The sequence below is a fragment of the Argopecten irradians genome, chromosome 7, assembly GCF_041381155.1.
Source record: "Argopecten irradians isolate NY chromosome 7, Ai_NY, whole genome shotgun sequence".
Lineage (NCBI taxonomy): Eukaryota > Metazoa > Mollusca > Bivalvia > Pectinida > Pectinidae > Argopecten > Argopecten irradians.
This window is the reverse complement of record NC_091140.1, coordinates 6,804,747-6,828,382: the sequence shown is the minus strand read 5'-3', so window position 1 is coordinate 6,828,382 and position 23,636 is coordinate 6,804,747. Positions and strand designations below refer to the sequence as shown.

At 36.1% G+C, this 23,636-nt stretch overlaps 1 protein-coding gene across 1 annotated transcript in view; it reads right to left on the bottom strand.

Moving 5' to 3' along the window:
- LOC138327411 (Na(+)/citrate cotransporter-like) overlaps window positions 1-23,636 on the bottom strand; it is a 36,909-nt gene that overhangs the window by 4,301 nt on the left and 8,972 nt on the right. Inside the window, exons 4-9 of the mRNA XM_069273480.1 lie at window positions 11,691-11,842; window positions 3,823-3,922; window positions 2,043-2,219; window positions 1,561-1,680; window positions 699-785; window positions 248-352 (exon numbers count right to left, since the gene is read on the bottom strand). Of these exons, the coding sequence (XP_069129581.1) occupies window positions 248-352; window positions 699-785; window positions 1,561-1,680; window positions 2,043-2,219; window positions 3,823-3,922; window positions 11,691-11,842 (741 nt within the window). The remainder of the gene's footprint in view (window positions 1-247; window positions 353-698; window positions 786-1,560; window positions 1,681-2,042; window positions 2,220-3,822; window positions 3,923-11,690; window positions 11,843-23,636) is intronic.

Below are 23,636 nucleotides of genomic sequence, written 5' to 3'. Positions count from 1 at the left end.
ACTGGTTAGTCCGTTGTTGGTTTAATGTGAATCGGTGGAGTGCGCTATCTAACGACATGACTCAGTCAGATATCATTATAAAATGTCAAGAGTTGTTACTACCGAGGAGAGGCACAATACGATTATACTACAGCCTACAAAAACATGCAGAAATTCACACATTCAAGTACTGCCTACAGAGGACAACGTCCTTAAATGGCATACGCTGTCAACAGGATGTTAAACACAAGCAACAAAGCAGCCTTACCCTTTACGGAAAAGTGATCCCCATCCTGGGACAAACCCTGGGTCTATTGTAAACCAGGCTAAGACCAGAGCGACCAGGTGTGCCAGCACAGCTTTCTCCGCAAAGCTAAATTTAAATCAAAATAACACCTCCTCAATGTACCACTTGACAGAAGACACCAATGTAGTTTATCTGCCGTGTGTTTTACAAAAGCAAATAACATAAAACATTCATACTTTCTGATGAAAATAACGCCTATATCATAAATCTGTTATTGTGGCATAATATGCGATCATATGCGTCTTAACATACAATGTAGCTCCAATTAAACTAAAACATTTGATGGCACAGAATTTTTAAGCAATATCAAACAGGACGGCAAATTGATCAAATGATATCGGCATCGCCTTGACACTTGGATCAACTATTCATTCAAGTTTTCAGTTAGCGTGTGATTTGTTAGAAACAGTACCTTAGTTTACCGAGTTGTTGGTATTGTTCTCGTAGACACTGTTTCGCCTTCTTGCTATTAACTGCGGCACTTGGTCGAAAAATGGATCTGATGATAGAAATCAGTGCAATGATTAAAGTCTCTCACGGCTTCCAGAGAGAACTAAACACTTGGTCGATAAAGGGATCTGATGATAGAAATCAGTACAATGATTAAAGTCACTCACGGCTTACAGAGAGAACTAAACACTTGGTCGATAAAGGGATCTGATGATAGAAATCAGTACAATGATTAAAGACACTCACGGCTTACAGAGAGAACTAAACACTTGGTCGATAAAGGGATCTGATGATAGAAATCAGTACAATGATTAAAGACACTCACGGCTTACAGAGAGAACTAAACACTTGGTCGAAAAAGGGATCTGATGATAGAAATCAGTACAATGATTAAAGACACTCACGGCTTACAGAGAGAACTAAATAAGTCATCTACATCCAGACTCCACCGCAGACAGAACATAAACGATACTCATCGATTTGATCAATAATTGATGTTGTTATGAAATTGACACAAAAACTATTATAACATTATTTATTTTGCTTTTGGTGCACGAAGATCAGTACATCATTCCATAGGACATAGCACAACGGATTTTCTTTCGGGATGCAATTAATTATCTTTAATATTTTCCTCTTGAAGTATAATTAGAGTTTTTCAATGGCGGTTATGGTGCTATGTAAGAAACTTTTGTAACTGAAGAAAAATACCTGCTCCTGTTTTTGATTGAGAAAAAAATACCATTCATCGGCGGTGGAGCATATTTAACAATGGCACTGGACGCTGAAATAATTGACAACAAGACGCTGGTGACGTCACTTACCGTGGTCCCAGGAAGACGACTTGCAGACACAGCCAGGCCAGAAGGACACTGATCAACGCCACGGGAAAGGAGAAGATAAACCAAGAGGCAAACGTTATCCCCGACTGGCCATCCGATATCCTAGGTCAAATTAAACAAGAAGCAAACGTTATCCTTAACTGGCCATCCATTTGTTAGATAAGGCAAAATAAACCTTATAAATATATAGAAACAAGTAGATTTGTATACCATCTTTGTTGCTTCTCGTATATAACGCTGAATAGCAATGTGAAGTAACAACTACTTGGTCGGTGTTTTAGTTATTATTGATACATTCCATTTTTAATTTTTTTAATTTATTATTACTAATAAAACTCACAGGAGCAATTTAACTGTGCCCTGAGATTAGGTTTTCAGTTCGAAAGTGAACAAGTTATGTCTCCACTAAGATACAGGGATTATACAATATCATTGTAACACTTGTTGATTTCTATAGAACTTACATATCAGCATGAGCCTTCATGACGAGATTAGGGGCTGTCCCTGTGAGAACAGCGATCCCACCACAGTTAGCGGCGTAACACACACCTAACATGGTAGCTTTACAGATCCGCTGAGATTCCGGGTCCAGGGCCTCGTAATTAAACTCTTCAGCTTCAGCAGACGTCGGCCTCACAACTCTATATCAACGGAATGATACTCTACATCCTTCATAATCCACCAAAATGCCTTCATGTACAACAATATTCTTAATGTTTTGGTAAGTCTTTCCAATAGCATCGTTATTTAGGAATACATTGATTTCCTCTTCTGCTCTACTATTTTGGAATATTTGGGGAAATGACTTGATGTTTGATAAATAATTAGAAGAGAAGAACATAACATTTGCAGAACAAAACATCACACTTTCAGCACGTTAACGACTGAGACACATATGGTCTACCTCCTTCAGCAGACCAACAAAGGTTAGCATTTGTAAAATCTATCTTAAATTGTATGTAGACAAACTATCTACGTATCACAAATACGTGTAAATATAGCGATCTTCTGGCCTGTAAAGATATCTAACAAAGATCTCCATATAAGAATTTAACACACTAATACTAGTTATACTTCTCTAAGAGGTAAATATGGCTTGGTCGTTTACTGCAAACCAGAAGTTAAATGGCTAACGTGGTGACAATAAAGTGGACAACAGATCTAGAATGAACGAAAAACAAAACAGAAAGGAGAGGAATAGCGATCCCTAGTTCGTGTTTGATGTGTCATTAGGAATACCAATGACTAAACTATAGAAATACCTACGTGGCGGTACTGTCAGCCATCGTCTTAACTAAACTATAGAGATACACACGTGGTGGTACTGTCAGCCATCGTCTTAACTAAACTATAGAGATACCTACGTGGCGGTACTGTCAGCCATCGTCTTAACTAAACTATAGAGATACCTACGTGGCGGTACTGTCAGCCATCGTCTTAACTAAACTATAGAGATACCTACGTGGCGGTACTGTCAGCCATCGTCTTAACTAAACTATAGAGATACCTACGTGGTGGTACTGTCAGCCATCGTCTTAAATAAACTATAGAGATACCTACGTGGCGGTGCTGTCAGCCATCGTCTTAACTAAACTATGGAAATACCTACGTGGTGGTACTGTCAGCCATCGTCTTAACTAAACTATAGAGATACACACGTGGTGGTACTGTCAGCCATCGTCTTAACTAAACTATAGAGATACACACGTGGTGGTACTGTCAGCCATCGTCTTAACTAAACTATAGAGATACACACGTGGTGGTACTGTCAGCCATCGTCTTAACTAAACTATAGAGATACCTATGTGGTGACTGTCAGCCATCGTCTTAACTAAACTATAGAGATACCTACGTGGTGGTACTGTCAGCCATCGTCTTAACTAAACTATAGAGATACCTACGTGGTGGTACTGTCAGCCATCGTCTTAACTAAACTATAGAGATACCTACGTGGTGGTACTGTCAGCCATCGTCTTAACTAAACTATAGAGATACCTACGTGGTGGTACTGTCAGCCATCGTCTTAACTAAACTATAGAGATACCTACGTGGTGGTACTATCAGCCATCGTCTTAACTAAACTATAGAGATACCTACGTGGCGGTGCCGTCAGCCATCGTCTTAACTAAACTATAGAGATACCTACGTGGTGGTACTGTCAGCCATCGTCTTAACTAAACTATAGAGATACCTACGTGGCGGTACTGTCAGCCATCGTCTTAACTAAACTATAGAGATACCTACGTGGTGGTACTGTCAGTCACCCTTTCCTGGTTGATCTCTACACGTAACATATCGATAACTTCAACGGCACCATCCATGGGTGTAATCTCAGCAGTGGTACCTAAAACATGTAGAGATAGGGTGGCTCTTTGCTGCCATATACATGTAGTAATATCGTTATCTCGCCTTGTCAACTAAGCGACAATTCGACGGCGACAGAGTGAAATGATCATCGTCGAGATGTCGAGAGTCGGCGTCGAGTTGTTGAGTGCCGTCGAGTTGTCGAGTGCCGTCGAGTTGTCGCATTGTCGAGCGTTGTATGAAGTGAGAACGTGCGTATTGAACATATGCGTCCAACTGATCTAGCGAAACTATCTTTAATAGAGAGCGGCCCATGCGCGAAATCTTATGTTAGAGATGTATGGATAACGTTAATCAGTACATAATGTAAATCATCTACATATGTTAAGATGGATTGCATGACCACCACATCAACAAGAAGCGGCATGGCACCTCGAGTCGTGCTCGAATTCAGTGGTGGAGCCGAAGTGTTATACAACAAAATAAAGAAGCATGAGGTGACGTTACCTGAGTCAGAAAAAGAGTGGATTATAGGATTACTGTTGCCTTGGATGCGAGACACCATGTTACAGGAGCGACCAGAACTCTTCATGCAAGGAAAGTGCGTCCAGGAATATTGGTGTTGATCAATAACTCCAGGATAATGACAGGATAGTGTTTATATCTACACTACACGGCGGATGGCATCACCACATCAGTAACATTTTTTTTTTTTTATATTTATTTTATTTTCGAAGATTTTTCATATACAGATACATGGTTATCTCACTCACATCATACACACCTCCTCACATCATATTCAGCATAATTTCAATATATTGCCATCTTTATGTATTATAAACATCCTCAAAAATTGACCATCACATTCACATCCCACAGGCTCATCAATGATCATCAATCATACTCACATCGTCATTAATTAAGCATACATCTACCAATATATTATTAACTCGTCCAAGATAATCATACACAATCAACCCACTCACATCCTCATTCAACATGACATGAATATAATATTATCATCATGAGTCATCAACCTTATAATATTTATAATCATCATATACACTTACATCATCATTCAATATGATATCAATAGGATTATCATCCTGGTCAACAAACACATCATCCTTCATCATAAAATCACTGTATCATTTCTGTACTTATCATCAACACAATTACATTATTCATCCTTATCATCTATCACCCTACAAGCATACTACCATAACATTACATTTCAACATGACTTCAATATATATTTTCATTATTAGCATGCCCTAATCATTACACTTTTAAATGTGATAAAAAAAAACTAAAAAAAAAAACTAAGTCTCTGACACATCGAGATTTACTTACAAAATACTGGCAAGTGGACATACTTGACACACACCCACACACACACACACACATGTACAAAACACACACATATAAAAGACACACACAATGAGAGAGAGACAGGGGGAAGAGAGAGAGAGAGAGAGAGAGGGAGAGAGAGAGAGAGAAAGAAGGAAGAGAGGAGAGAGGTCAGACTTTCAGATATTATGGCTCATTACTTATATAATTATGCAAGTAGAAAAGCTTAACTGATATTAATGATGTATGTACATGTAATTTTAAATATGTGTATAGCATGACCGAGTTAATTTAGTCAAGTTCAACAAGTTTTATCCACTTTTTCCATTCGTTAACAAATTTTGCGTGAAAATACTCCCCTTTACTGTAAGCAATGTGTCTCTGTACTTTATAGTAATCTTGAATCAAATTAACCAAAACCATAACATTTAATGAACCATGTAAGCATCTGGTTCTATATATGTAGTGTTTAATAAGAAGAATAATTTCATTGTCAATTCTGTTATACAGCCCTGTAGGTTCAAATAGCCCAAATATCATTGCTTGTTTATTTACGGCAAAGGGAATAAAAAGAACTTCTAGTAAATCTTCAAAGCTTGTCAGAAAATTTTGAACCTCATTACATTCCCATAAAATATGGATAATTGTCTCCCTTTCTATAATGCAAAAAAGTACAATGTGGGTTATTTTTGTGAGACCAATCTTGTAAATAAAAGAGTTAGTTGATAAAATATGATGGTTTATTCCGAAATTGAAACCATTGGAATTTAGTATTGAGAGTTACCTTGAATGGAAGAGAATATATCTTTTTCCATGTATCATTATTGAAGTCAAAAATAGTTCCCCACTTACTCTGAGCAGATATACTGGTGTTTTTCTGTATAGATGTAATAAGCACTTTATAAAAGTCTTGAGAACCTTTCTTCCTTTTCAAAATAATTTCAAGATCTGTAGGTATAATTGGGTATGGTAAAACACTGTTTGGAATATGATGATTTTTAAGGTAATTTTTAATACTTCTTAATATTCCATGAAACTGAAGATAGTTTGTAACATTACCATGTAACTCACAAAATTCTCCGAAAGAGTAAAAGGAGCAAGTTTTTTTTATCCTTAATTAAATCATTTATTATCGTAATACCATTATTAAACCAGTTTCGAAAAAACACAGTTTTTTTTTTACCAACAACTATATTCTTATTATACCACAAAGGTGCTTTCAGCAAAGAACAATTGTTATTCTTGTACGGTTCTTCCTTTAACCTGAGTTTGTACCATGCATTAAAAACGTCATTCCAAAAAACATTACTATTGTGAGCTTGAATTTGTTTTATGTATTCACAACCACAGTTTGCCAAAATATGAGGATTTAACCAAGTTTTTAAAATGCATAGCCATTTCCCTTCTGAACTGAAAATCCTTCTTACCCATCCAATTTTTAAAGATTCGATAAATGATACCAAATGGAACATTTTAAGGCCACCATCTATATAGTTCTGAATAATTATATTTCTCTTCACTTTGTCAGTTTTGCCATTCCATAAAAAAGAAAAAAGAATGGAGTTTAGCTCTTTAATAAATTTATCCTCAGGATTTGGTAAAGAAATAAATAGATGATTCAACTGTGATATCAATAATGATTTGATTATACTGACTTTCCCTATTGGAGTAAGCTTTCTTTTACTCCAACTGTTAATTATAGCTTTAAGTTTAATTAACTTTTTATCGAAATTCATTTTAGGAATTTTATGCAAATCTACATGAAAATCAATTCCGAGTAGTGTAAACTTATCCACTCCCCACTTAAAATTCAGATCTGGTAGAAAGACATCACTACTATATTTCTTGCTACCTATCCAAACTACTTGAGTTTTACCCTTATTAACTTTTAAACCAGAAACCTTTGCAAAAATATTCAGTTCATCAACCGCACCCTTCAGTGATTTCTCTGTTCCATCTAATATTAATGACGTGTCATCAGCATATTGTGAATTCAGAAGGGGGTAGTTATTAACATTTATACCATTTATATTACTATTATTTCTAAGACGTATAGCCAATATCTCTACACAAAGAATAAATATATATGGGGCAATTGGGTCACCTTGACGACAACCACGTCTTATATCAAAAAAAGGTGACAAATTTCCCCCCCTGATTTATAGCAGAATTGGTGTTAGCATGCAATATCTTGACCCATTTCCTAAAATCATTACCAAAGTTAAAATAGTTAAACACTTCATCAATAAACTTCCAAGAGACCGAGTCAAACGCTTTTTCAAAATCAATTAGTAACAACATTCCTGGTATATTATTTTCCTCAGTATAATGCATAATATCGTATACAAGGCGAGTATTTTCCCCTAGGTAGCGTCCTGATTGAAAACCTGTCTGATCCGAGTTTATTAATTTATCTAAAATTGATTTAAGTCTACAAGCTATTGAACCAGAGGCAATTTTATAAACAATATTCAAAAGAGAGATTGGTCTCCAATTTTTTTATGAAATATTTTGATTTATTTGCCTTAGGTATGCAAGTAATTATGCCCTGACGTTGGGTAACTGATAATTGACCATTTAAAAAACCAAAATTAATAGACCGTACAATAAAATTTCCTAGTTGCTTCCAAAAACATTTAAAAAATTCTGAAGTAAATCCATCTGACCCAGGGCTCTTATTATTTTTCATGTTTTTAAGTGTTTTAGCAGCTTCTTTTAAAGTTAACAAACCTTCTAAACTATTTGCCTCTTCTCGGTTTAATTTAGGGACTTCATAGTTTTCTAGAAACTCATTTAAGTTAATGTCCCTGATATCACTTTCTATCCCATATAGCTGTTCATAAAAAGATTTGACCTCATTTAAAATATCCCCTTGTTTTGTGATTATTTCTCCATTATCCCGTTGTAATTTTGGAATTGTTTTTGACGTGAAGTTCCTATTTTCTAAATTGCAAAAATAATGTGTTGGCTTTTCACCTTCATCAATCCATAAAGCCTTTGCCCTTATTATACTCCCTTTAATCTTATGTATTCGAATGTCCTCTAAATTTTTTTTTTTCTGACTCAACTTTTCTACATCTATATCAGTCTGATTTTCTAAATGCTGAATTTCGTTCATGAGATCTTTTTCCCTTAACCTACTTTGCTTTTTAATAAATGATGAGTAAGAGATTGTTTTTCCTCTCATTTCCAATAATAGGGTTTCCAAAAATAATTGATCATCTATTACTAATCGTAACTCTGAATCCGGAATAGTATCGGTCATATCTAGATTGTATACAGGAAGACAGTATTGAGTTTTTATTTCTTTAATAGTTTTATTTATGGTATCAAGAAAATTTTGGTCGTGTAACAAAGAGTTATTAAATTTCCACAGACCTCTACCTTTTTTAAATTCATTAAATTTCAATGTAATAGTTGGGAAGGAATGATCAGATCTATAACCCGACTCTATGCCTGAATTACAAACACTTGGAAGTAAATTTGTTGAAACTAAAAAGAAATCTAATCTGGCTTGTTTTATGGGTCTACATTTCCGCCATGTATATCTTACAGTATCTGGATGTTGATCTCTAAAGACATCAACTAAATCAAAATTATCTATAATTTCTATGATCTTGTCACGAGCCTTTGGGTTATTCACATGTTTATAGTTTTTGTCATAATCTATGCCAGGGTCGAGCACCAGGTTAAAATCACCACAAATCAGACAATACTCATTATTAAATTCAGAAACAGTTTCTTCTATTTTATCATAAAATGAAGGTGTGTCTGAATTTGGACCATACAAAGTAATTAAAGTGGTTTTTTTCCCTTCAATTTCTAAATCTAAAGCTAAAAAATTACCTGTTAAATCCTTTTTCTCCTTAATTACCTTTACATCAAAATTATTATTTATCAATATAGCTGTACCCCTAGCATTTGATTTAAAGGAATTGAAATAGCAGTTATAGCCCCATTCTGTTTGTATTAAATTTTCCATTTCTTCTGTGAAGTGCCACATCAGTGACATTATCTTCATCAAGAGAGAGTCATTATGGAAGTCATATTTCATTATCTAAGACTCATGAATATGCAATAGACGAAACTGTTCATGTTGAATGGCAGAGTTGAAGAAGAAACTGAACTTTAATTGCACTCCTTAGAATATTGATTTGAAGATCAATATCAAAAAATGTTAACAGTCCATGTATGGGAGTGATATGAGTCTTGTGTTGTTGTGTGATCTTTGCTTTTCATTTTTTGGAAGACTTTAAACAGGATGAAATGATTATAAGAACATAAACAATTTAGTGCATGTGATATTGTCCTGGTCAATGTAATGGTGACCTACAGATCGGACATTGGAGAGGATTCAATACATATTAATAAAAGAAGCAATGTCTAATATACCTATGTCACAATTAAAAAATGGATAACGTTCTCGGTAAACCGGAAACTCTTGTAACAGATTCATACGTACAAGTATGTTTGGTGTCATTCCATAACGACAGTTGCCATTTGTCATCATCTCTCATACAAAGAACATTTCTGATATTTTATGTACATTTTTGTGTTGGTGCGTTTGAGGATAAAATATTTTTTTCTCATCTTTCAAATTCAAAACCCACGACTTTCTATTACATGTATTAAATGACCATTTATGGATAGCCTGCATTAACCTGCTGCCATTATCACAGTTTTTGATACGTAAGTACAGTCTACAGACTTCTGTTATTTTATTAACTTCACTAGAATTCCATCCCATATCTACGATGGCCCACGCCTTGTCAATATACACTAACGCACCATAGTTTTGACAGTAGTTTCACACAAAAACGTTGTCAGCAACCACAAAAGCGGTCGTTTTTGTGTGTTGTACAATTCCTTTTTTGTGTCAAATTTTGCTTTGCTCTTGTCCCTGCTGTGTTGGCCCGTATACACCTGTCATTTTTCTAATGTTGCTTAAACTTGAATGAATATTTCGATACCAAGATTTTATGAAGACGGCGTTTAATTTGTTGCCATGGATAATAACGTGTTCCATTTTAACACATAGAAAACCACGTCTTACACTATCGAATGAATTTTTATGTCAAAAAAACATACAAAAGTGAGTTGTTTCCTAAGGAATTTTCCTGGTATTTAAAATTGAGTACAAAATATACTGATGTTCAAGTCCACATCTGTTTTCCAAAATCCTGCCTGTTCCTCAGCTAACAGGTCATTCGCGTCTAAACAATTCGATAGACGCTGATTTAAGATATCAGTCTATTGATGGAATCCCTTTGTGACTTAGAGGTGATATTGTTCTGTGGAATGTTCACGGAGTCTTCAGTAGTTGTGTGATCTGGCCGCCACTGAGACGCGTAGTGTAGGAGTTAATGACCACATTATAAAACATAAACCAACCATCAATCTTACATTTATACTGTTGAAATTTTATTATAAATATGGCACGGTTTAATAATTTGCCACACTCCATCTTAGACAGTGATCCACTCAATACACATGTATGATATCATGTCACACGATATCAGCAGTGATCCGTTCATATTATAAATGGTGACCAAATTAAGGATCTAATCATTTATGTTCTTCTAACTAACCCTTTTCTTCCTAACGTCTCCTTTGACACCGTATCACGTTTGGCCTTCGGTAATGCGCTTGTCCCTGTGAGGTAGGGTCTGGATTATTTTCCATAACCGAGACAAACCATTAGATCAGTTAGACGCTTGTGTTCAATACGCATGTCCTTACGCATGTCCGCACTTTACGTGATGGTCGACAACTCGACAGCGGCTCTCGACAAATCGACGGCGACGCTCGACGACTCGACGGAGATAATATCGATCTGTCGCCGTCGCGTTGTCGCGATATCGCATTGTCGACCTAAGTTGGTAGGGCTAGAGTGCGATGTTTACTAACGGGCCACCATAGACCGATGATTTCCTTGGCTCGGTTTGTCAACAAATTCGCAAAGGTAAAGATCTAATTTGAAAATGTACCTGAAGATAACTTTGTTGATATAAAAGTTTATATGTATCGGGCCTTACTTTAAGTATTACTGTTGACTGGTGGATTACTGTGTTGTTTGTAAAATGTGGCAAACTATGCCAAAAATGTATATTTCAGCTTAGCACGCCCATAGGGTTCAGTACATATTTCTTTCGCCAAATAACCATACCAATGTTTACTAGAGTATGCAAAACATGTACATTTGTAGCATAAACAAGGAGCACTTGTTTGACCAGATTCATAAGCATCGAGTACTTTTTATCTTGTCATGCAAATGGCGGTTTCTAAACAGGGATAAGTCTAATCACCTTGGTCCCTTGTCTTTAAGCACATGTACCGTCTGTCTCGTATAAAAAATAAATCGCAAATTACATAAATTAAATCATAAATTAGGAAAGAAAGCATTACAGCGTATGCAAGACAGACATATCAAAATTATTTTCAGACCGTTTCTGACTTACCTGAGAGTTTGTCGGCGGTTTGTTGTGAGAACTCTGGGGCCAGCAGCTTTGTGAGGACAGCCTGGGCTATCGGGACCATCATGGCGGTGGTGGGGATGTTCAGTAGCCACATAGACAGTGTGAACGTGGACAACATAAACCCCAGTATTAGCCTAGAAAGGACAGGTGGACAACATAAAACCCAGTATTAACCTAGCAAGGTCAGATGGACAACATAAACCCAGTATTAACCTAGCAAGGTCAGATGGACAACATAAACCCAGTATTAACCTAGCAAGGTCAGATGGACAACATAAAACCCAGTATTAACCTAGAAATGTCAGGTGGACAACATAAAACCCAGTATTAACCTAGAAATGTCAGGTGGACAACATAAAACCCAGTATTAACCTAGAAATTACAGAGATGGACAACATAAAACCCAGTATTAACCTAGAAATGTCAGGTGGACAACATAAAACCCAGTATTAACCTAGAAATGTCAGGTGGACAACATAAAACCCAGTATTAACCTAGAAATTACAGAGATGGACAACATAAAACCCAGTATTAACCTAGAAATGTCAGGTGGACAACATAAAACCCAGTATTAACCTAGAAATGTCAGGTGGACAACATAAAACCCAGTATTAACCTAGAAATGTCAGGTGGACAACATAAAACCCAGTATTAACCTAGAAATGTCAGGTGGACAACATAAAACCCAGTATTAACCTAGAAATGTCAGAGTGGACAACATAAAACCCAGTATTAACCTAGAAATGTCAGGTGGACAACATAAAACCCAGTATTAACCTAGAAATTCAGAGATGGACAACATAAAACCCAGTATTAACCTAGAAATTACAGAGATGGACAACATAAAACCCAGTATTAACCTAGAAATAGAAATGGACAAATCAGGTAAAACCCCAGTATTAACCTAGAAATGTCAGAATGGACAACATAAAACCCAGTATTAACCTAGAAATTCAGGTGGACAACATAAAACCCAGTATTAACCTAGAAATGTACAGAGAGGGACAACATAAAACCCAGTATTAACCTAGAAATGTCAGGTGGACAACATAAAACCCAGTATTAACCTAGAAATTACAGAGATGGACAACATAAAACCCAGTATTAACATAAAATGTACAGAGATGGACAACATAAAACCCAGTATTAACCTAGAAATTACAGAGATGGACAACATAAAACCCAGTATTAACCTAGAAATGTCAGGTGGACAACATAAAACCCAGTATTAACCTAGAAATTACAGAGATGGACAACATAAAACCCAGTATTAACCTAGAAATTACAGAGATGGACAACATAAAACCCAGTATTAACCTAGAAATTACAGAGATGGACAACATAAAACCCAGTATTAACCTAGAAATGTCAGGTGGACAACATAAAACCCAGTATTAACCTAGAAATGTCAGGTGGACAACATAAAACCCAGTATTAACCTAGAAATGTCAGGTGGACAACATAAAACCCAGTATTAACCTAGAAATGTCAGAGATGGACAACATAAAAAACCCAGTATTAACCTAGAAATTACAGAGATGGACAACATAAAACCCAGTATTAACCTAGAAATGTCAGGTGGACAACATAAAACCCAGTATTAACCTAGAAATGTCAGGTGGACAACATAAAACCCAGTATTAACCTAGAAATTACAGAGATGGACAACATAAAACCCAGTATTAACCTAGAAATGTCAGGTGGACAACATAAAACCCAGTATTAACCTAGAAATGTCAGATGGACAACATAAAACCCAGTATTAACCTAGAAATGTCAGGTGGACAACATAAAACCCAGTATTAACCTAGAAATGTCAGGTGGACAACATAAAACCCAGTATTAACCTAGAAATGTCAGGTGGACAACATAAAACCCAGTATTAAACCTAGAAATGTCAGGTGGACAACATAAAACCCAGTATTAACCTAGAAATGTCAGGTGGACAACATAAAACCCAGTATTAACCTAGAAATGACAGGTGGACAACATAAAACCAGTATTAACCTAGAAATGTCAGGTGGACAACATAAAACCCAGTATTAACCTAGAAATGTCAGGTGGACAACATAAAACCCAGTATTAACCTAGAAATGTCAGGTGGACAACATAAAACCCAGTATTAACCTAGAAATTACAGAGATGGACAACATAAAACCCAGTATTAACCTAGAAATGTCAGGTGGACAACATAAAACCCAGTATTAACCTAGAAATTACAGAGATGGACAACATAAAACCCAGTATTAACCTAGAAATGTCAGGTGGACAACATAAAACCCAGTATTAACCTAGAAATGTCAGGTGGACAACATAAAACCCAGTATTAACCTAGAAATTACAGAGATGGACAACATAAAACCCAGTATTAACCTAGAAATTACAGAGATGGACAACATAAAACCCAGTATTAACCTAGAAATGTCAGGTGGACAACATAAAACCCAGTATTAACCTAGAAATGTCAGGTGGACAACATAAAACCCAGTATTAACCTAGAAATGTCAGAGATGGACAACATAAAACCCAGTATTAACCTAGAAATGTCAGGTGGACAACATAAAACCCAGTATTAACCTAGAAATGACAGGTGGACAACATAAAACCCAGTATTAACCTAGAAATGACAGGTGGACAACATAAAACCCAGTATTAACCTAGAAATGTCAGAGTGGACAACATAAAACCCAGTATTAACCTAGAAAATTACAGAGTGTGGACAACATAAAACCCAGTATTAACCTAGAAATGTCAGGTGGACAACATAAAACCCAGTATTAACCTAGAAATGTCAGGTGGACAACATAAAACCCAGTATTAACCTAGAAATGTCAGGTGGACAACATAAAACCCAGTATTAACCTAGAAATTACAGAGATGGACAACATAAAACCCAGTATTAACCTAGAAATTACAGAGATGGACAACATAAAACCCAGTATTAACCTAGAAATGTCAGGTGGACAACATAAAACCCAGTATTAACCTAGAAATGTCAGGTGGACAACATAAAACCCAGTATTAACCTAGAAATGTCAGAATGGACAACATAAAACCCAGTATTAACCTAGAAATGTCAGGTGGACAACATAAAACCCAGTATTAACCTAGAAATGTCAGGTGGACAACATAAAACCCAGTATTAACCTAGAAATGTCAGATGGACAACATAAAACCCAGTATTAACCTAGAAATGTCAGATGGACAACATAAAACCCAGTATTAACCTAGAAATGTCAGGTGGACAACATAAAACCCAGTATTAACCTAGAAATGTCAGGTGGACAACATAAAACCCAGTATTAACCTAGAAATGTCAGAATGGACAACATAAAACCCAGTATTAACCTAGAAATTCAGAGATGGACAACATAAAACCCAGTATTAACCTAGAAATGTCAGGAGGACAACATAAAACCCAGTATTAACCTAGAAATTACAGAGATGGACAACATAAAACCCAGTATTAACCTAGAAATGTCAGGTGGACAACATAAAACCCAGTATTAACCTAGAAATGTCAGTGGACAACATAAAACCCAGTATTAACCTAGAAATGTCAGGTGGACAACATAAAACCCAGTATTAACCTAGAAATTACAGAGATGGACAACATAAAACCCAGTATTAACCTAGAAATGTCAGGTGGACAACATAAAACCCAGTATTAACCTAGAAATGTCAGGTGGACAACATAAAACCCAGTATTAACCTAGAAATTACAGAGATGGACAACATAAAACCCAGTATTAACCTAGAAATGTCAGGTGGACAACATAAAACCCAGTATTAACCTAGAAATTACAGAGATGGACAACATAAAACCCAGTATTAACCTAGAAATTACAGAGATGGACAACATAAAACCCAGTATTAACCTAGAAATTACAGAGATGGACAACATAAAACCCAGTATTAACCTAGAAATGTCAGGTGGACAACATAAAACCCAGTATTAACCTAGAAATGTCAGGTGGACAACATAAAACCCAGTATTAACCTAGAAATGTCAGGTGGACAACATAAAACCCAGTATTAACCTAGAAATTACAGAGATGGACAACATAAAACCCAGTATTAACCTAGAAATGTCAGGTGGACAACATAAAACCCAGTATTAACCTAGAAATTACAGAGATGGACAACATAAAACCCAGTATTAACCTAGAAATGTCAGGTGGACAACATAAAACCCAGTATTAACCTAGAAATGTCAGGTGGACAACATAAAACCCAGTATTAACCTAGAAATGTCAGATTGGACAACATGGACAAAAACCCAGTATTAACCTAGAAATTACAGAGATGGACAACATAAAACCCAGTATTAACCTAGAAATGTCAGGTGGACAACATAAAACCCAGTATTAACCTAGAAATGTCAGGTGGACAACATAAAACCCAGTATTAACCTAGAAATTACAGAGATGGACAACATAAAACCCAGTATTAACCTAGAAATGTCAGGTGGACAACATAAAACCCAGTATTAACCTAGAAATTACAGAGGGACAACATAAAACCCAGTATTAACCTAGAAATGTACAGAGATGGACAACATAAAACCCAGTATTAACCTAGAAATGTACAGAGATGGACAACATAAAACCCAGTATTAACCTAGAAATGTCAGGTGGACAACATAAAACCCAGTATTAACCTAGAAATTACAGAGGGGACAACATAAAACCCAGTATTAACCTAGAAATGTCAGGTGGACAACATAAAACCCAGTATTAACCTAGAAATGTCAGAGATGGACAACATAAAACCCAGTATTAACCTAGAAAATTACAGAGATGGACAACATAAAACCCAGTATTAACCTAGAAATGTCAGGTGGACAACATAAAACCCAGTATTAACCTAGAAATGTCAGGTGGACAACATAAAACCCAGTATTAACCTAGAAATGGTCAGGTGGACAACATAAAACCCAGTATTAACCTAGAAATGTCAGGTGGACAACATAAAACCCAGTATTAACCTAGAAATGTCAGGTGGACAACATAAAACCCAGTATTAACCTAGAAATGTCAGGTGGACAACATAAAACCCAGTATTAACCTAGAAATTACAGATGGACAACATAAAACCCAGTATTAACCTAGAAATGTCAGGTGGACAACATAAAACCCAGTATTAACCTAGAAAGGTCAGATTGGACAACATGGACAAAATGAAACCCAGTATTAACCTAGAAATGTCAGGTGGACAACATAAAACCCAGTATTAACCTAGAAATGTCAGGTGGACAACATAAAACCCAGTATTAACCTAGAAATGTCAGGTGGACAACATAAAACCCAGTATTAACCTAGAAATGTCAGGTGGACAACATAAAACCCAGTATTAACCTAGAAATTACAGAGATGGACAACATAAAACCCAGTATTAACCTAGAAATGTCAGAGATGGACAACATAAAACCCAGTATTAACCTAGAAATTACAGAGATGGACAACATAAAACCCAGTATTAACCTAGAAATTACAGAGATGGACAACATAAAACCCAGTATTAACCTAGAAATGTCAGTGGACAACATAAAACCCAGTATTAACCTAGAAATGTCAGGTGGACAACATAAAACCCAGTATTAACCTAGAAATGTCAGGTGGACAACATAAAACCCAGTATTAACCTAGAAATTCAGAGATGGACAACATAAAACCCAGTATTAACCTAGAAATGTCAGGTGGACAACATAAAACCCAGTATTAACCTAGAAATGTCAGGTGGACAACATAAAACCCAGTATTAACCTAGAAATGTCAGGTGGACAACATAAAACCCAGTATTAACCTAGAAATGTCAGGTGGACAACATAAAACCCAGTATTAACCTAGAAATGTCAGGTGGACAACATAAAACCCAGTATTAACCTAGAAAGGTCAGAATGGACAACATAAAACCAGTATTAACCTAGAAATGTCAGGTGGACAACATAAAACCCAGTATTAACCTAGAAATGTCAGGTGGACAACATAAAACCCAGTATTAACCTAGAAATGTCAGGTGGACAACATAAAACCCAGTATTAACCTAGAAATGTCAGGTGGACAACATAAAACCCAGTATTAACCTAGAAATGTCAGGTGGACAACATAAAACCCAGTATTAACCTAGAAATTACAGAGATGGACAACATAAAACCCAGTATTAACCTAGAAATTACAGAGATGGACAACATAAAACCCAGTATTAACCTAGAAATGTCAGGTGGACAACATAAAACCCAGTATTAACCTAGAAATTACAGAGATGGACAACATAAAACCCAGTATTAACCTAGAAATGTCAGGTGGACAACATAAAACCCAGTATTAACCTAGAAATGTCAGATGGACAACATAAAACCCAGTATTAACCTAGAAATGTCAGGTGGACAACATAAAACCCAGTATTAACCTAGAAATGTCAGGTGGACAACATAAAACCCAGTATTAACCTAGAAATTACAGAGATGGACAACATAAAACCCAGTATTAACCTAGAAATGTCAGGTGGACAACATAAAACCCAGTATTAACCTAGAAATGTCAGAGATGGACAACATAAAACCCAGTATTAACCTAGAAATGTCAGGTGGACAACATAAAACCCAGTATTAACCTAGAAATGTCAGATGGACAACATAAAACCCAGTATTAACCTAGAAATGTCAGGTGGACAACATAAAACCCAGTATTAACCTAGAAATGTCAGGTGGACAACATAAAACCCAGTATTAACCTAGAAATGTCAGGTGGACAACATAAAACCCAGTATTAACCTAGAAATTACAGGTGGACAACATAAAACCCAGTATTAACCTAGAAAGGTCAGAATGGACAACATAAAACCCAGTATTAACCTAGAAATTAACCTAGAAATGGACAGGTGGACAACATAAAAACCCAGTATTAACCTAGAAATGTCAGAGTGGACAACATAAAACCCAGTATTAACCTAGAAATGTCAGGTGGACAACATAAAACCCAGTATTAACCTAGAAATGTCAGAATGGACAACATAAAACCCAGTATTAACCTAGAAATGTCAGGTGGACAACATAAAACCCAGTATTAACCTAGAAATGTCAGGTGGACAACATAAAACCCAGTATTAACCTAGAAATGTCAGGTGGACAACATAAAACCAGTATTAACCTAGAAATGTCAGGTGGACAACATAAAACCCAGTATTAACCTAGAAAATGTCAGGTGGACAACATAAAAACCCAGTATTAACCTAGAAATGTCAGGTGGACAACATAAAACCCAGTATTAACCTAGAAATGTCAGGTGGACAACATAAAACCCAGTATTAACCTAGAAAGGTCAGAATGGACAACATGGACAAAATGAAACCCAGTATTAACCTAGAAATGACAGGTGGACAACATAAAACCCAGTATTAACCTAGAAATGACAGGTGGACAACATAAAACCCAGTATTAACCTAGAAATGTCAGAGTGGACAACATAAAACCCAGTATTAACCTAGAAATGTCAGGTGGACAACATAAAACCCAGTATTAACCTAGAAATGTCAGATTGGACAATATGGACAACATAAAACCCAGTATTAACCTAGAAATGTCAGAGATGGACAACATAAAACCCAGTATTAACCTAGAAATGTCAGGTGGACAACATAAAACCCAGTATTAACCTAGAAATGTCAGGTGGACAACATAAAACCCAGTATTAACCTAGAAATGTCAGGTGGACAACATAAAACCCAGTATTAACCTAGAAATGTCAGGTGGACAACATAAAACCCAGTATTAACCTAGAAATTCAGAAGGACAACATAAAACCCAGTATTAACCTAGAAATTCAGAGATGGACAACATAAAACCCAGTATTAACCTAGAAATGTCAGGTGACAACATAAAACCCAGTATTAACCTAGAAATGTCAGAGATGGACAACATAAAACCCAGTATTAACCTAGAAATTACAGAGATGGACAACATAAAACCCAGTATTAACCTAGAAATTACAGAGATGGACAACATAAAACCCAGTATTAACCTAGAAATGTCAGATGGACAACATAAAACCCAGTATTAACCTAGAAAGGTCAGGTGGACAACATAAAACCCAGTATTAACCTAGAAATTACAGAGATGGACAACATAAAACCCAGTATTAACCTAGAAATTACAGAGATGGACAACATAAAACCCAGTATTAACCTAGAAATGTCAGAGATGGACAACATAAAACCCAGTATTAACCTAGAAATGACAGGTGGACAACATAAAACCCAGTATTAACCTAGAAATGTCAGGTGGACAACATAAAACCCAGTATTAACCTAGAAATGTCAGGTGGACAACATAAAACCCAGTATTAACCTAGAAATGTCAGGTGGACAACATAAAACCCAGTATTAACCTAGAAATGTCAGGTGGACAACATAAAACCCAGTATTAACCTAGAAATGTCAGAGTGGACAACATAAAACCCAGTATTAACCTAGAAATTCAGAGTGGACAACATAAAAAACCCAGTATTAACCTAGAAATGTCAGGTGGACAACATAAAACCCAGTATTAACCTAGAAATGTCAGGTGGACAACATAAAACCCAGTATTAACCTAGAAATGGACAGAGATGGACAACATAAAACCCAGTATTAACCTAGAAATGACAGGTGGACAACATAAAACCCAGTATTAACCTAGAAATGTCAGGTGGACAACATAAAACCCAGTATTAACCTAGAAATGTCAGGTGGACAACATAAAACCCAGTATTAACCTAGAAATGTCAGGTGGACAACATAAAACCCAGTATTAACCTAGAAATTACAGAGATGGACAACATAAAACCCAGTATTAACCTAGAAATGTCAGGTGGACAACATAAAACCCAGTATTAACCTAGAAATGTCAGGTGGACAACATAAAACCCAGTATTAACCTAGAAATGTCAGGTGGACAACATAAAACCCAGTATTAACCTAGAAATGTCAGATGGACAACATAAAACCCAGTATTAACCTAGAAATGTCAGGTGGACAACATAAAACCCAGTATTAACCTAGAAATGTCAGGTGGACAACATAAAACCCAGTATTAACCTAGAAATGTCAGGTGGACAACATAAAACCCAGTATTAACCTAGAAATTACAGAATGGACAACATAAAACCCAGTATTAACCTAGAAATTACAGAGATGGACAACATAAAACCCAGTATTAACCTAGAAATTACAGAGATGGACAACATAAAACCCAGTATTAACCTAGAAATGTCAGGTGGACAACATAAAACCCAGTATTAACCTAGAAATGTCAGGTGGACAACATAAAACCCAGTATTAACCTAGAAATGTCAGAGATGGACAACATAAAACCCAGTATTAACCTAGAAATTACAGAGATGGACAACATAAAACCCAGTATTAACCTAGAAATGTCAGGTGGACAACATAAAACCCAGTATTAACCTAGAAATGTCAGGTGGACAACATAAAACCCAGTATTAACCTAGAAATGTCAGGTGGACAACATAAAACCCAGTATTAACCTAGAAATGTCAGGTGGACAACATAAAACCCAGTATTAACCTAGAAATTACAGAGATGGACAACATAAAACCCAGTATTAACCTAGAAATGTCAGGTGGACAACATAAAACCCAGTATTAACCTAGAAATGTCAGAGATGGACAACATAAAACCCAGTATTAACCTAGAAATTACAGAGATGGACAACATAAAACCCAGTATTAACCTAGAAATGTCAGGTGGACAACATAAAACCCAGTATTAACCTAGAAATGTCAGGTGGACAACATAAAACCCAGTATTAACCTAGAAATTCAGAGTGGACAACATAAAACCCAGTATTAACCTAGAAATTACAGAGATGGACAACATAAAACCCAGTATTAACCTAGAAATGTCAGGTGGACAACATAAAACCCAGTATTAACCTAGAAATGACAGGTGGACAACATAAAACCCAGTATTAACCTAGAAATTACAGAGTGGACAACATAAAACCCAGTATTAACCTAGAAATGTCAGGTGGACAACATAAAACCCAGTATTAACCTAGAAATGTCAGGTGGACAACATAAAACCCAGTATTAACCTAGAAATGTCAGGTGGACAACATAAAACCCAGTATTAAACCTAGAAAGTCAGAGTGGACAACATAAAACCCAGTATTAACCTAGAAATGTCAGGTGGACAACATAAAACCCAGTATTAACCTAGAAATGTCAGGTGGACAACATAAAACCCAGTATTAACCTAGAAATGTCAGGTGGTATTAACCTAGAAATTACAGAGATGGACAACATAAAACCCAGTATTAACCTAGAAATGTCAGGTGGACAACATAAAACCCAGTATTAACCTAGAAATGTCAGGTGGACAACATAAAACCCAGTATTAACCTAGAAATGTCAGGTGGACAACATAAAACCCAGTATTAACCTAGAAATGTCAGGTGGACAACATAAAACCCAGTATTAACCTAGAAATGTCAGGTGGACAACATAAAACCCAGTATTAACCTAGAAATGTCAAACCTAGAAATGTAAGAGATGGACAACATAAAACCCAGTATTAACCTAGAAATGTCAGGTGGACAACATAAACCCCAGTATTAACCTAGAAATGTCAGGTGGACAACATAAAACCCAGTATTAACCTAGAAATGTCAGGTGGACAACATAAAACCCAGTATTAACCTAGAAATGTCAGGTGGACAACATAAAACCCAGTATTAACCTAGAAATGTCAGGTGGACAACATAAAACCCAGTATTAACCTAGAAAGGTCAGATTGGACAACATGGACAAAATGAAACCCAGTATTAACCTAGAAATGACAGATTGGACAACATAAAACCCAGTATTAACCTAGAAATGTCAGGTGGACAACATAAAACCCAGTATTAACCTAGAAATGTCAGGTGGACAACATAAAACCCAGTATTAACCTAGAAATTACAGAGATGGACAACATAAAACCCAGTATTAACCTAGAAATTACAGAGATGGACAACATAAAACCCAGTATTAACCTAGAAATGTCAGGTGGACAACATAAAACCCAGTATTAACCTAGAAATGTCAGATGGACAACATAAAACCCAGTATTAACCTAGAAATGTCAGGTGGACAACATAAAACCCAGTATTAACCTAGAAATGTCAGGTGGACAACATAAAACCCAGTATTAACCTAGAAATGTCAGGTGGACAACATAAAACCCAGTATTAACCTAGAAATTACAGAGATGGACAACATAAAACCCAGTATTAACCTAGAAATTACAGAGATGGACAACATAAAACCCAGTATTAACCTAGAAATTACAGAGATGGACAACATAAAACCCAGTATTAACCTAGAAATGTCAGATTGGACAGGTGGACAACATAAAACCCAGTATTAACCTAGAAATGTCAGGTGGACAACATAAAACCCAGTATTAACCTAGAAATGTCAGGTGGACAACATAAAACCCAGTATTAACCTAGAAATGTCAGGTGGACAACATAAAACCCAGTATTAACCTAGAAATGTCAGAGATGGACAACATAAAACCCAGTATTAACCTAGAAATGTCAGAGATGGACAACATAAAACCCAGTATTAACCTAGAAATGTCAGGTGGACAACATAAAACCCAGTATTAACCTAGAAATGTCAGGTGGACAACATAAAACCCAGTATTAACCTAGAAATTACAGAGATGGACAACATAAAACCCAGTATTAACCTAGAAATGTCAGGTGGACAACATAAAACCCAGTATTAACCTAGAAATGTCAGGTGGACAACATAAAACCCAGTATTAACCTAGAAATGTCAGGTGGACAACATAAAACCCAGTATTAACCTAGAAATGTCAGGTGGACAACATAAAACCCAGTATTAACCTAGAAATTACAGAGATGGACAACATAAAACCCAG